The 13758-nt window shown below is 40.4% G+C and overlaps 1 protein-coding gene across 1 annotated transcript in view; it reads left to right on the top strand.

Annotated features, from left to right (window-relative positions):
* Window positions 1-5912: 5912 nt before the first annotated feature.
* LOC139909209 (von Willebrand factor D and EGF domain-containing protein) overlaps window positions 5913-13758 on the top strand; it is a 46282-nt gene continuing 38436 nt past the window's right edge. Inside the window, exons 1-4 of the mRNA XM_078291232.1 lie at window positions 5913-6012; window positions 11028-11212; window positions 11659-11887; window positions 12755-12820. Of these exons, the coding sequence (XP_078147358.1) occupies window positions 5913-6012; window positions 11028-11212; window positions 11659-11887; window positions 12755-12820 (580 nt within the window). The remainder of the gene's footprint in view (window positions 6013-11027; window positions 11213-11658; window positions 11888-12754; window positions 12821-13758) is intronic.

Genomic DNA, 13758 nt, shown 5'->3' on the forward strand with positions numbered 1-13758 from the left:
AGTGACCTTATCATGCTTTATGGTATTATATATCCTATATTCCTATAATATTACCATAGGCACTTGGAGAGTCTGTGGTATTCAATAGTGAGGTTTTGCATGGTATCAATGTAATACATCTATAATAGTGTGTCTATGATATTAAAGAGTATGTTTATAGTAACCTTACTGTATTTTATGTTGGGTTTTTTTTATCTCCTATTGTATCATTATAATATTCTTAGAGGGATTTCTATGGTATTCAATAATGAGTTTATACTGAGCTTATCATATTCCTATATAGGATATTACATACAGTTTATATGTTTGCTGAGATATTAGTATTGCATTCCACCAAAATGTATTATAGGATTAGTGTATTTGTTTTTCATAAGGGTGAAGCATAAAGGTAAGAGTCTAGAAACTCATTAAAACTCGGTCAGATGTAGCTAAGTGGCGATGTACGATGTAAATATGGGCCAACGTTTGGAGCCAATGTAAAGTGTCTTTTGGGTGGCTGGTCGACCTAAATGTAGAAGGCTGATCAATAACTGGAAGGTTGCTGGTTCAATTCACTGATAAATCTTTAGTCAAGGGAGCCAATCAAGACCAAGTCCAGCTGTGAGGCGTTTCCTGGAGTTAGCCTGAAACAGAAACGGATGGGTTTTTGAAAATGCAAAAACTTTAAAAAAAAAAATGTAACCACTCAAATAAAAGCAAATTTTAACAATGCCTTTATTATATATCTATATACATAGAGGAAAATTTGAATTCCTGTAATACAGCCCCTTTAAAGTTGGCTGGTTCAAAGTTCAGCATTGCATATGAACATATAATACGTAAAATAGATATTTCCCACACAGCAAACTGACATTGAATCGATGACACCTTGCTATCTGGGATGTGTCTAGTAATCTGTGTGCACACAAACCTGACATTGAGAGAAAACCTCCAGACTGGAGCTTTAAATGTCATACTGTATTCTGACTGATGGAGGTCTATACCCAGATCAGGTCCCCATGGCCTTTTTCTGATGGAGTGATGAAATGAGGATGGTGAATATAAAGAGCAGACACCTTCTGAAAGGAAGGAAAGCGTGTCTAGGAAAACCTCCAGCATCCATCACATGACTGAATGGATATATGTAGACTGAAACGTATCACTCTAAAAAGTAAAATATTTTCAATGAACTTTGATTTACTGTGTTAAACACTGAATGGAGGTATATTTATATTGGCATGTACTCTCTAAAATTTAAATGAGCTTCACTGAAACTTGAGTAATTCTTCAGATTTCAAACATAAGGGAACCCAAAAAGGTTCCTTGGGGAACGCCTTCAAAAAGAATTCGCGAACCCTGACAGTCGGTCTTTATTGGCCTCTTTTGATCTTAGAAGAACCTGAAAAACCTTTAGTGTATAGTCTTATTGCTTTTATATGTGTTGCACTGTATGTGAGGCACTATTGTCCCTGTGTCATGTGTGTCATATGTACTTTGAAACTATGAATTTTGTCCATATGTCTCTAAAAGAACAGCGTCTTCAAGGAAACTTTTGGCCTCCCATGATTACTACTTTGACCACAGAATGGATATATATTTACACTGACATGTACGCTCTAAAATGTAAACAAGCTTAATTGAACCTTGAGTTATTCTTTAGATTTCAAACATGAGGGAACCCCAGAAGATTCCTTGAGGAGTCCCTTCATAAAGAGTTCCCACTTCCATGAGCCTCTAACATATTGGAGTTCTTCAAGGAACTATTTAAGAAAATTTCAGCCAAAACTTTTAGCGTATAGGCGTCTTACTGTATGTGACTCCTTTTTTCCTGCTACTTTGAAACTATGGAAGTGGTCGATGTGCCCCTGCATAAATGCCACCAAGAGAAATTCCTGTACATTTATTGTACATTTATTACAGTGATATTGACATAAAGGCCTGAATACAGCTACTCTGAAACTATATACTGTGCAGTAATAATACAGTTTCAGAGTTTCAGTGCTTTGTTGTCAACACTGAAACTCTGGCTGAAACTGCATCATTACTGCACAGTACACAATTTATTTTAATAGGTGATTCCACTTTTGCCATGTGATGAGTGTGTGCTAAACGTTGAAATAAGTGTAACTGCTGTAACTGTTTTTAAGATGCAAAACAAATTGCCTCAATGAGGACATTAACGTTTTTCTAATCTAATCTACAGAAGTGGCGACATTGGTTCAGTTTCTCTCTCAAGTCTGTCCTTTCAAAAACATGTAGTTCTCCTCAGGATTAACTGTCAGGCAAAATGAAGACATAGAGGTTCCCTCAAGTTCATACTGATTGACCTTTGACCCCCTCCACCCTGTCTGCTGTCTATATTTCAAGGTGCTGAATGATGAATTTCAGGTCATGATTGCTTTTCCCAAAAACAGACATGCGGGGTTTAAGAAATGAACTGTTCGTTTGTGTTTTCCATAGGAGCTGCATGGGAGCTGGATTGTAAAATAGCTTGTAACTTCTCTAAGAAAAACTGACATAAACACAGCACTCAGTAAATATGTTTTCCCTCCACTACACTCTTAAAAACAGTGTGTCATTTTCAACACATCTGGACAGCACACATTTTAGTAATTTGCCAACGCAACATATGTTAATAAAACATATCTAGACTGCATATGTTACTAATAATATCCGCCGTGTTGGGGAAGTAACGCAAATCCGTATCGTCCGAAACTAGGCACGCAGATGAAAATCCATGTTGAAAATGACTCATCATTTTTAGGAGTGCAGAAACAATATGGTCACAAGATGTTTGGGGGCATTGTTGCCGCTGACATGCCTCTTGTATGTTCCTCCCTTGTTTTTCTCACAGTAAAAGAGGATGTGTGACATCTGGAAGTGCTCAGGGGGGAGGATCGAACCCCCCCCTTGTCGTTTCTCAGGACTCGAACATCAAAGGAGGCCGCAGATAATGTTTTCTCTCCTGTAAAGCCGCTTTAACTAGCAGCCACTGCCACGGCCTGAAATCAGGGAGTTTTTCAAAAGGTTCACATGAGTCTAATTGTGATGATACAGCACTTCTAAACACATAGGATGGGCCCGCCAAAGATGAGTGTTACGGGACAAATTGAGGCTTTACTGCAAGAGCAACTGGGAGGGAGGGAGGGAGGGATTGTGTGAATGCTACTGCACAAAGAGGATGGGTTGTACGAGCTTGAATAACTTTTGACCTTTTGGTTAGTATCTTATATGTTTGCTTTAAGGACATTTGGCTTCTATCTTACCACCAAAGTGGGAAATTAACAACAGAAACCTAAATAAATCTAAATTGTGGCTGTGGTTGGTAAGCTTGTCGACTCGATCATCCAGCCAGCGTTCAGAGATGATTTTCTATTCTGAAACAATGTGGCAAAATGCAATAGTGGCTGAATTCCTTGATGTTTTAACCGTTATTTATCCAGGGAAGATGATGTTGAGAATGAACGCTCTTTTTAAGGAAGGTTTGGGGGTTCGGTGCCTTGCTCAGGGTCTCCTAACAAGATTTTTCCAGCCAGTCCGGGGATTAGAACCAGCAACCTTTGGGGTCACACAACCCTGCTTGATTCTGTATACCGGCTGAAATCGAGTTGAAGCGGAGTTGATACTTTAGGTGCTGTTCTGGCTCTTGGTAATAACAGTTATGACAAAACTTGAAGATTTACAGTTTCCCACGTTTACTTTTGGATTGCCTGCAGCCTAAAGACTAGAGAAGCAGGCTGGCAGCTGGAAGGTTGCTGGTTCGACTCTTGAGAGACCTGAAGAAGACTGAAACTTTGTCTTTTAATGAATAAAAGTGATTTTGGAGCGTAGTGTGAGGGCTCTACGCTTCATTTTTGCAGACTTCTCTTCAACCCAGCACCTAAGATGATGTGTATATGACTAAATGAGTTGTTGGTTGGAGAAAAAGAGTGAAAGTAAATGAGTAACACTCTCTTCGACCATCGAAGTACCATTGAGCAAGGCACTTAACCCCCAAATCCTCAGTGGAAGACTGTGGAAGGATTTTGCTCAGAAACCTCTCAGCTTTTCCTAATATTTTCTGCACTGCATTGAAATAAGAAAGCGATTAACTGTCTTGTAATAAACAATCAACACCGGATGTTTCCATGATGCTTTGGTGCAAATGTTTAAAAGAAGACAACATCTAAGGTTTAGGACAAAGTATGGAAACTAAAGGTCCACGGCTTTTCTCACATCAGCCGCAGAAGTGAAGCGTGGATGAAAAGGCGAGCGCTGAACACCTGCAGGTCCGTCTTGGGCCTTTTATTTAGTGGAAAGGTATGTCTTTCTGTCTCCACTGCCTCCAGCACCTGATATTTACTCGACACTCTGGAGGCCGACCTTCTCTCTCTCGGCTTCGCAAGTTCTCAATTCCCCCTGCGGTGAAATGATTTCAATCGCAAACTGTTTTCAGTCACATGAGCCGCTTTAATGAACTGAATGAACTGAATTTTTACTGCCGGTGAAACCCCCCATTCAAACGTTTAAGATAAAGTAGCATGAACTTACACTGGATATTAACAGTTTCTGAGATCCATCATTCAATAAAAGTGCCATCTACTCTTAGAAAATGATTGCTAGCACAAAATAAAACAAATTCTGGTACTTAAGCATGCCAATTTAAGTTCTAGTTTGACAAAATGAGAAACTTTACAGACTAAATCCTCCCTAATTTAGATACTGAAGAAGTGAACTTAATGCTTTGTGAAAAATGTGTAGCATTTTTGAATAAAACCTTCCTTATGCATGTTCTCCAAGGCTGATAATTAATTTCATGTGCATCATTTTGTTCAGTATAACTTCCTCATGTTACACTGCTCAGCTTAGACTTCCCTCTGCAGCTATGACCACACTGCCTGAATACATACAGCTGCAGAACAGTGCATGTATATACAGTATAGTGACATGTATAGTCTGCTGCCTATTGTGTGTCTTGCACTGCCACTGTTTAGCTCAGTATATACTGTGAAACTCTAAAATTGTCAATAATTTTCTGCACCAAGACAAATTCCTGTATATTTTTTTCTGCTTGGGGATTAAAGTGATTCGGATTCAGCTCATATTATTGCAATAAAATGCATAAAATATTCAAAATAAGTGCTAGTAATTTGCCACTAGATGATGAGGAGTTAAATCTCAAGAATTTGCCCCTTTACTGCATGTGGAAACCTGATCCTCTGCAGTGTTAATTGGCTTCTGGTATGTGCATGGGAGGAAAACAGCAACACCACATGTTGTCCGAAGCTGCTGTCCATTGAGATGAAAGATAATGTCTGATATTAACCTTCAGCTGCTCAAAATCTGACATGGATTTGTGTCTTTGGTTAGCAGCAGTGAGTCTCCTTTCTGCCTCACACTGTAAGCAGTCAGATTTATGAAGACCACACAGCAACAGCCGGAGAAACAAGAGCGGTTGAAGTGTTTATGCTCCAATAAACCATGATGAAGCCTTGGAATCAAACCGTCCGTCACGTTGGCTGAGAGTATTTAAGCTTTGATTACGAATGACACATGTGGTTTTGATCCAAAGGGGCAATAAACCGGGCTAATTTATTGATTTGTGTCCAAGTGATGTTCAAGGAGCAGAGTTTGGTTTGGTTTCAGCTCGGGCCCACCTACAGGGAGAGCTGGAGACTCCTAAGTGGTTTGTTGCCTCCCCCCTTTGCCCCCTTTTTTCTTTGTAATCTCGTGCGCTCTGTACTGGAAAGCCGCTCTCCAACAAGCGGAGCGCAAATTTGAGCCTCCTTTCTCTAATTACCGGGCAAACGGAGCGGTGAAATAACCACAGTTTGCGCCACTTTCACGCTGTTTTCTCCAGACTTCCAATGGGACCCGACGACTGAGACCAGCTTTGCCGCATCTCTCTCTCTCTCTCTCTTTTCGCGGAGCCAGTCTTGAAGTAGCGCAGCACCATGGACTGTTGCGCATTTGATTTGGTGCGCTTGCTGTTCCCTGGATATTTACGCATCGCGTTGCTGTGTATCGTGCAGTTGGGAGCGTTCAGCCAACATGGTAGGTGGATTTAAAACTGATTATGGCTTATTTGCATGTAATAGACTATCCTAAATCCTGTTCTATCTGTTGATTTTTGCAAAAAATGATTCCCAAATGGTTCTATGGTTGTTTCACTGACCTCTAAAAACCAAAGGTATGATAATAGGTGAGCGTTTAAAAAAGATAATGGCCATTTTAGATAAAAATAGAAGTTCAGTGCAACCCAGACCCCCATATTTACACCAAACAGTTTCCTCATCATTATGGCTTTATATGAAAACAGAAAAAACAGTTCTGGTTGAAAACTTGCCACTTGAAAGCAGTGGAGTGTGCAGAGCTGCTGTGTGACTTGGTGCCTCTGCAGCTGCATTCCCATCACTCAACATGTCCAGAGATTAGATGAACCTTCACAGACTCCAGACAAAATCACAGTCAAGGGCAAAACTAGTCAGGGCATCTCATACACAGAGGGGGAAAGAGTGCTGGAGAAGTTAACTCAAGTAAAACTACAGATATTTCAGTTATATTTTACTCAAATCAGAGTGCTTGTTATGGGATTTGTCAGGTAGAAGAGTTGCTAACCCAAAAGTATTAAAGTACTTATCTACTTTTGAACAAATGGCATGAAGGCTTTGTACTTTGTTCCTAAATTGATCCCACAATTATGATGTTTTGGCATGTATACCTCTTAAAAATCCTGGACATTATCATTGGGTTGGAAATGGTCCGCTACATATCAACAAATACATCAGTTATGGGAGGTAAAGTCCTGGATGACTGGTTATTATAAATGGTAAATCTCTAGTCCGAAGTCTACAATTCAAATGTAGGTCAAGTAAAAGAGAATAGATGCTTAAAAATTCCTCAAGTAGAAGTAAAAGTACAGACTTGTAAACAGAATCAAAAGCCTTCCTCCACATGTAGCTGTAATTGAAACGTTACAAAATGTTGTAATGAGTCACTTGCCAGACCTGATTACACACTTATTGCTCAACATGAGGCAGTGAACCGCATCAAACAGCTGTGAAGGCTTTGCTCTCCTCCTCTTGGTCAGTGGCTTGACTTCCTCTCTCCTATCATGCCCCTCTCTCTCAGTGCGGTCATGACACATGTAGTCATAAACTTAAAGGCAGAAGATAGAACCAGAATATGCACAAAATCGCAATGATTTTTGCACGAAAGTCGCAAAATACTTGTATAATTCTTTAGTGAGCTGACCTTTTACTGCAGTAAGGCTCTGTTCACACTGCAGCTGAAAGTGTTCTGATTCTGATTTTTTTCGTCACACGTGACTCAGATCTGATGATTTCTTATCAGTTTGAACAGCAATCAAATTTTTTCATGGATATCTGCTACAAAAGCAGATCCTGAGGCATGCAACCGGCATGCGACTTGCATTTGAACACTCAGATCAGAATTTATCAGCGCTGCCATGACAATACATAAATCTTACATGATTCATGTGAGACAGCTGTCTTATTTTGGCGCCACAGCAGCTTGTCTGAGCAGCGTTTCCACGAAGAATAACGAGACAACAATGGGAGGAAAGACAAATAGACGACTTGACGCCTCAATTCAGTCAAAACTCGAAGGCACAACCGAACTTGCAGCCAGAATTTGTAATCGAAATGTGTTGAAACAAAAGCAGATGTGATGTGTTTTGTTGTTGTTACTCTGCTCATGCGTCTTCTCAACATCGCTGTTAGTTCATATCAGATATAGTTTACATCCTACAATAGATATGAAAAAAAAATCAGATATGAGCAGCAATTCAGAATTGAGCAGGAAGGCCTGCAGTGTGAACGGAGCCTAGTTTTCTAGACAAGTCCTCTGACCTGAGTCAAATTTAACTGAGGTAGCAGTACTTCTGCTTCATTAAATATTGCTGCGGTCTTTCCACCTTTACCTACTGGTGAGTCTGACATGTGACTGATGGTCCCTGTCTTTCCCATCATGCTCCTCTCCTTGGTGCCACAACAGATCAAAGCATGAGGTCGTAAACTTTAAGACAGACCGTCGTAAAAAGAAATACTCTGGGCGGACACAAACCACTATCTACCCACTAGAATACCAAGCATTTCTGCACCAACGCATTTAATATGTTTGAAAGTAATAAGGAATACAAAAAACAAATTCTATCAGAGATTTTAGAGGTAAAATCTTGTAATGTAATGATGTAAATCCATTTTACTCAATTGTAAGATTGTAATCAGAACAGTATTTGTTTTAACCAGCTGTGAGATAGCTTTAGGTTAGCTGTCAATCACAGGGAATTATACTAAATTCTTTTTCAAATACTTAACTGTGATTAAAAATCAAAATTTTCTGGCACTCATTGCATTGTCCTATATGGCAAACCCCAATCATCTGGTACCTAAGTAGAGTAAAACAAACCATGAAATGTATTAGCAAATTAGTTTTATACCTAAACATGATATGTCCATTTTGGGGAAAAAATAATTACGATAAGTTCATCACTTAAAATCCCTAAAATAGGGTTTGACTGATAAATGGGTTTGCTGACATTGGCCATTTATTAAAAATCAGATATCAGTCAGTCAATGTCGTCCACCTCTGATCAATAATACAAATTGTCTATGGGAAGTCCTTATTCTAGATTGATTCTTTTTCTTCTTCTTGTTCTTTGTTGTCATCTTCTTCTTTTTCTTCTTCTTATTCTGGGTTTCAGTGGAGAGTTTTAGTGTCCCATGATGGTCTAAATGCTTTTCCACCCTGACAAGAATAAAATTACGGGGGATACACTGAATATTTGCAATTTGTTGTCATGAAAATAAAGATCTTGAATAACGACACAAAATATGAGCTATCGGCAGCTTCAATCCAAAAATATCACTATTGGTATCGGCCTTCAAAAACCCATATTGGTCGAATCCTACTCTAAAATATCGAGGATCTAGTGTGTTCAGTGTTATCATTTTGTTAACCAAGAATTTACCTACTATCCTTTATAAAGTTGCCAGAATTTGTGGTAAAGAACACTTTTTAAAATTTTGGATTCCCTATTCTGGAATAAAACCCTTGAAAAACTTTCTGGCCCGGGTCTGATTGTGGTCTGGAGGTTCCCGTTTTGACGGTGAGTGACGGGCCCTCTGGGAAAAAGCCCCATAACCCCAGTTGTGTTAACACCGCGCTCGACCAAATTAATCTTCTTTACCTTTAACAGGAGAACGCCTGGTAGAGTCCCACACATCTGGGCTGCCAGTGGGATTTCCCCCCCCTGACTGTCGATTCATTAGCTCAGCGCCCCCCTCCGGCTCTGTAAACTCATTAAGCTGCCAACCGGGACAGTTTAGCCAACAGCCAAAGTCTCGCCGATTGTCCTCCTCCTCCCTGAAAACCTGGCTGTTTGGATAACCTGCGACCTTACCTCTTGTCAGACGAGGTGTGTGCACAGACAAGCGACGATGTAAACAAGGGCGTTTGCTTTCAAGGGGGCTGTCAACATGAGGACGAGCCAGTAAGACCCTTGTTTAGGCTCGGGATCAGCGGCAGTAACTGCGCCCGGGCCATTCAAGGCTTTGACGGTCTTAAGACGCCTTAAATACCCCCAGTGTTTGTTTTCCCTGGCATTTCCAAGCCGCGATCTTACAATAAAACTCAAACGGGGAAAAGCGAACAAGTTTGTGCGTTGGAAGCGAGAGAAAAGCCTTTTGTTTAGGTTTGTTAAGAAAGGGATCTGTCAATGACTTAGGGGAAAGCTAGACGTTTGACCCATTTCACTTCACAGACGCAGAGCTTTTTGAGAGTGTGGTAGTGTGGAAAACTACATGTTCTGCTCAAGTAATTCCCCCCCTGGTTTCACCTCCAGCTGCAAGCTGTGTTCAGAGGCTTGTCATGCGCCATTGGCTTTAGCATCCTTTCCCGGGGCGAGTTTAGAGAGGCAAGGGGCTCAGAGGAATGTCTGTTATTCTTAGCAATTTAGATAACCTCTGGGGGTGAAATGATCCTTCCTGCTCACTGACAGTTTAGGAGCAACTCATGGAACACAATTACGCCACCTTTCCCTCACTCCCACCTCTCTTCGTCTATGTTGATACTCAATTATCAGGCCTTAAGCCCTAAATTATTATTTTTTCAATAGTTACAGGTATATAAACATAGATTCATGAAAGGTAGGACTTGCCAATCTTGAAGCAATTTTGAGGTGGTAATCTGCAAAATCTGTGTTTTTAAACATTAAACATGTTGCTAAGCGCTCACTGCTGTAGTGTTCCTGCACTGCACTTCCCAGGGATCGCCTGTCAATCAAACAGTATGGGCGGAGCTTGGATTTTCCGTAGATGCAGTTTGAATTTCTGTAGGTGGCGCTCTTTTCTTTGTCTGTTCAGCCATGGTGGCTATCGCTGCTCATGCTACCTGCCCAGTTCTTCTTCTTCTGTTTGTTCCAAAAAAACGGAAAGGTAAAACGCATCACACATCTCATGAACTGGATATAGGTTGGATCACTGTTGAGTTAGAGCAGATAGAGAGAGAGGCTAGAGGTTATTTATATGAAAACGTTGTGAATTATTACTTCAAAATATACTCACTCGGTCAGTTCAAGAGTGAAAAATAAATCCTCAATCCTGTCTTCAATCCTTTAATCCTGTTGTCTGAGTATAACTGTTGTTGAAACCTTCAACTTGTATGTTGAAGGTTTTAGAGATTTGTTGATCTTCATGCATCAACAGAGAGAAAATGTGTCGGCCTTCTCTTCCAGGCCAAAGACAGCCAGACTGTTATGTACAACTCTTCCCATGACAAGCATGAGTTGCTTTGGTTTTCTCTATCTCTGTCATGTCTGCCCTTTCAGACCGTCCCGTACACAACCAAGCTGTAGGACTGTAGACTGAGGCCTACAAACATACCTGATCATGTCCTGAGATTCTTTATTCTTCAATAAATCTCCAATTAAGTGAAAGATTTGGACCTCTTCCCTCCGAAAGGCGAGGTGAAAGGGAGTTATCTTGGTAAAACCTAGACTTTCCTTCCAGCTGCACAGGATCACAGCTCACCACTCTCCCTGTCCTCAGCTCCAGAGTGTCACCCAGGAGGCCATCGCACCTTGCGTAACCCCTACCGCAGCGTCGACTTCGACTCCACCGAGATCCAGAACACGGCCATCCAGGACCTGATCTGCGACCACTCGCTGTCGCTGGGCTGGTACCGCTTCAGCATCAACAACAAGCCGGCGGAGATGCCGACCACCTGCGTAGAGGTAAGACACCGAGCTAACCAGCGTGGTAGTTCACTGCAAAATGTCCGTGTAAAGTTGGGTTCCCACTATTGCACTTTTTTGTAGAAAAAGTACTCCTTCAACTGCATTTTCAGCTGATAAAAGCGAGTCACGCAATCTGAACTTTTCTTGAATAGCTACAGTAGCTGCCACGCTTAAAAACACTTCCTCCAAACATTAAAGGATAACTTAGGCGATTTTGGACATACATAGCGCAAAATACAAAAAAACATAATCTTTAAAAAACAATCTCACATCTATGCCACAAAGACTTAAGCATGTGATTTCTTCCGCCGGTGTAAACGTGGGCAAAGTTGGGCTGATTGCAGTCAAGCAGCACGTTAATAGCCACCTTCAGCGCAGGTGCGAGGGCGGTAATAACCCCCTCGCCGTTGGTAATGACCGGTTCTGTTGACGGTCCCCTGCAGATGAACCGGTGCGGGACCCAGGCGCCGGTGTGGCTGTCACTGCAGGACGCCTCCCTGCCTCAGCCCGGCGAGGCCCGGCAGCTCTCGGCCTGCGCCACCTGGCAGTTCTTCCACGGCAGCACCAAGGACTGCTGCCTCTTCCGCATCCCCGTCACGGTGCGCAACTGCGGGGAGTTCCTGCTCTACTACCTGCAGCCCACCCAGGGGTGCATGGGCTACTGCGCTAAAGGTGAACGCACGACACGGGCGAACGCTTCAAAGGAATCCGAATCGCCCCGGAGATGTTTTCATCTGCTCTGTTCTTGTCAAATTAGAGGTTAAAAGTCCCATATCGCTCATGTGAAAAACTCCAGACTTGGTGATTTTGAGGTTTTCACTTAAATTGAGGGATTACGTTCTTCTTTATTGTTTTGAGAAAATTACAGAACCTCTTGGTCTTAAGAAACCCTTTAAAAACCCATTGGATAAACACTGAAATACATGGTGGTCAATCTGAAAATAAGGATGTTTTTCTTAGTTCCTGAAAAGTTCACATTTTCGAGATACAAGGTTTTCACTGAACAGTGACGCTATGTTTACATTTTTTATGTAATAACTTCTAATTAATGTAATAAACCATTCATGTAATAACAATTTGCAGTTAATAGTGTAATAATCCGGTTAACATAATAAAATTCCCATTAATGTAATCAAAGTTACCGATCATTTACAGAAAACTTTTTTCCCGTTATGTAACAATGATCACATTATTGGGTTTTATTACATTACCGAGTAGGCTGAAATTTTTCAAATAATTGATTGAAAATTGATAATCTAATAACAGCTAAAATCCAAGCATATCAAGGTAGCATATTAATAATGTAGAAACATTTCATTTAATTTATCATTCACTGTAGATGAAAACGGTCAAGAAGTTGATATCTGCAAAAACTGCAGTAAAATAATTTCAATATCATCAATAACTCAATCAATAACTGTGATCACAATATCTAGCAAAATAATGATCATTTTAGCTATAATCATGTAGCTCTAACTGCAGATGTGAGAATAAATCTAATAGTATGTTGTCAGTCAATCAATACATTTTTCTTTTTAGTTACTCCAGACTTTGGACCCAGACTCTGCCCACCAGGTGAGGTGGAAGTCAACGGTCGATGCAAAGGTAAGAGATTCACAAAAACACAAACAATTCAATATGCAGCAATCCATATCTGCACACCTTGTTTATGCTCTCTGCAAGCTCTGGCACTGCAGTATGAATTTGTAAGTCTGTAAACTGCAAACATCTGTAAATCTGTTATTGGTTAACATAGCAAGAGGTCTTTCAAGCCAAAATGAACTGTATTAGCATAATGAGGACATTGTAACTTTAATCCTCAGTATTTTTTATCTATTGAGGAAATAGTAGAAAAAGTAGCTAACCATCTAAGACACAACTAAAAACAAATTTTATACACTTACTTTTAACTGCTAACATGATGATTTTGCAATTTTTTAATGTTGTATGTTTTTGTTGTTGCTTTTTCTTTCCGCTGTTTTTAATTTGCTGCATTTCTGTTTCGCTGCTGTTTTATTGTGTAAAGCGCTTTGTATCTTTGCTTTGAAAAGTGCTATATGAATACATTTAATTAGAATTATTTTTATTATTATTATTATTACTATTAGTGTTGTTGTTGTTGTTTTGCTATCTATAGCCTATACTGTGCTGCTGCAATGACCCGGTTTCCTCTCACGGGTCAATTAAGTTCCTTTTATTAAAAGAAGTGAGTGCCTGGACTTGGAATTTTTTATGGGTTTTTTTTGTGGTGAGAACTTTTTCTTCTTTTGAGTGTATGGCTCCCTGGCTTTTGTGAGTACTGTGGCTGTTGGGAATACGAAAACGAAAATGTGGACAGAAATTTGCCTTTGGCTTCACCACAAGTAACAAGACATCAATACAAACCTTGTAAACAACATACGACAAATGACCTTTTAAAACATTTTTACTGGCCTGAATACCTGAAGCGCTCCCTCGCCTATTTTCCTTCTATTAAGTTCATCTTATCTTTGCAACATGAATCACAACGTTACTTCACTCCAAAAACTTTGCCACACCTCTGT

The sequence above is a fragment of the Centroberyx gerrardi genome, chromosome 21, assembly GCF_048128805.1.
Source record: "Centroberyx gerrardi isolate f3 chromosome 21, fCenGer3.hap1.cur.20231027, whole genome shotgun sequence".
NCBI classification, from domain to species: Eukaryota; Metazoa; Chordata; class Actinopteri; order Beryciformes; family Berycidae; genus Centroberyx; species Centroberyx gerrardi.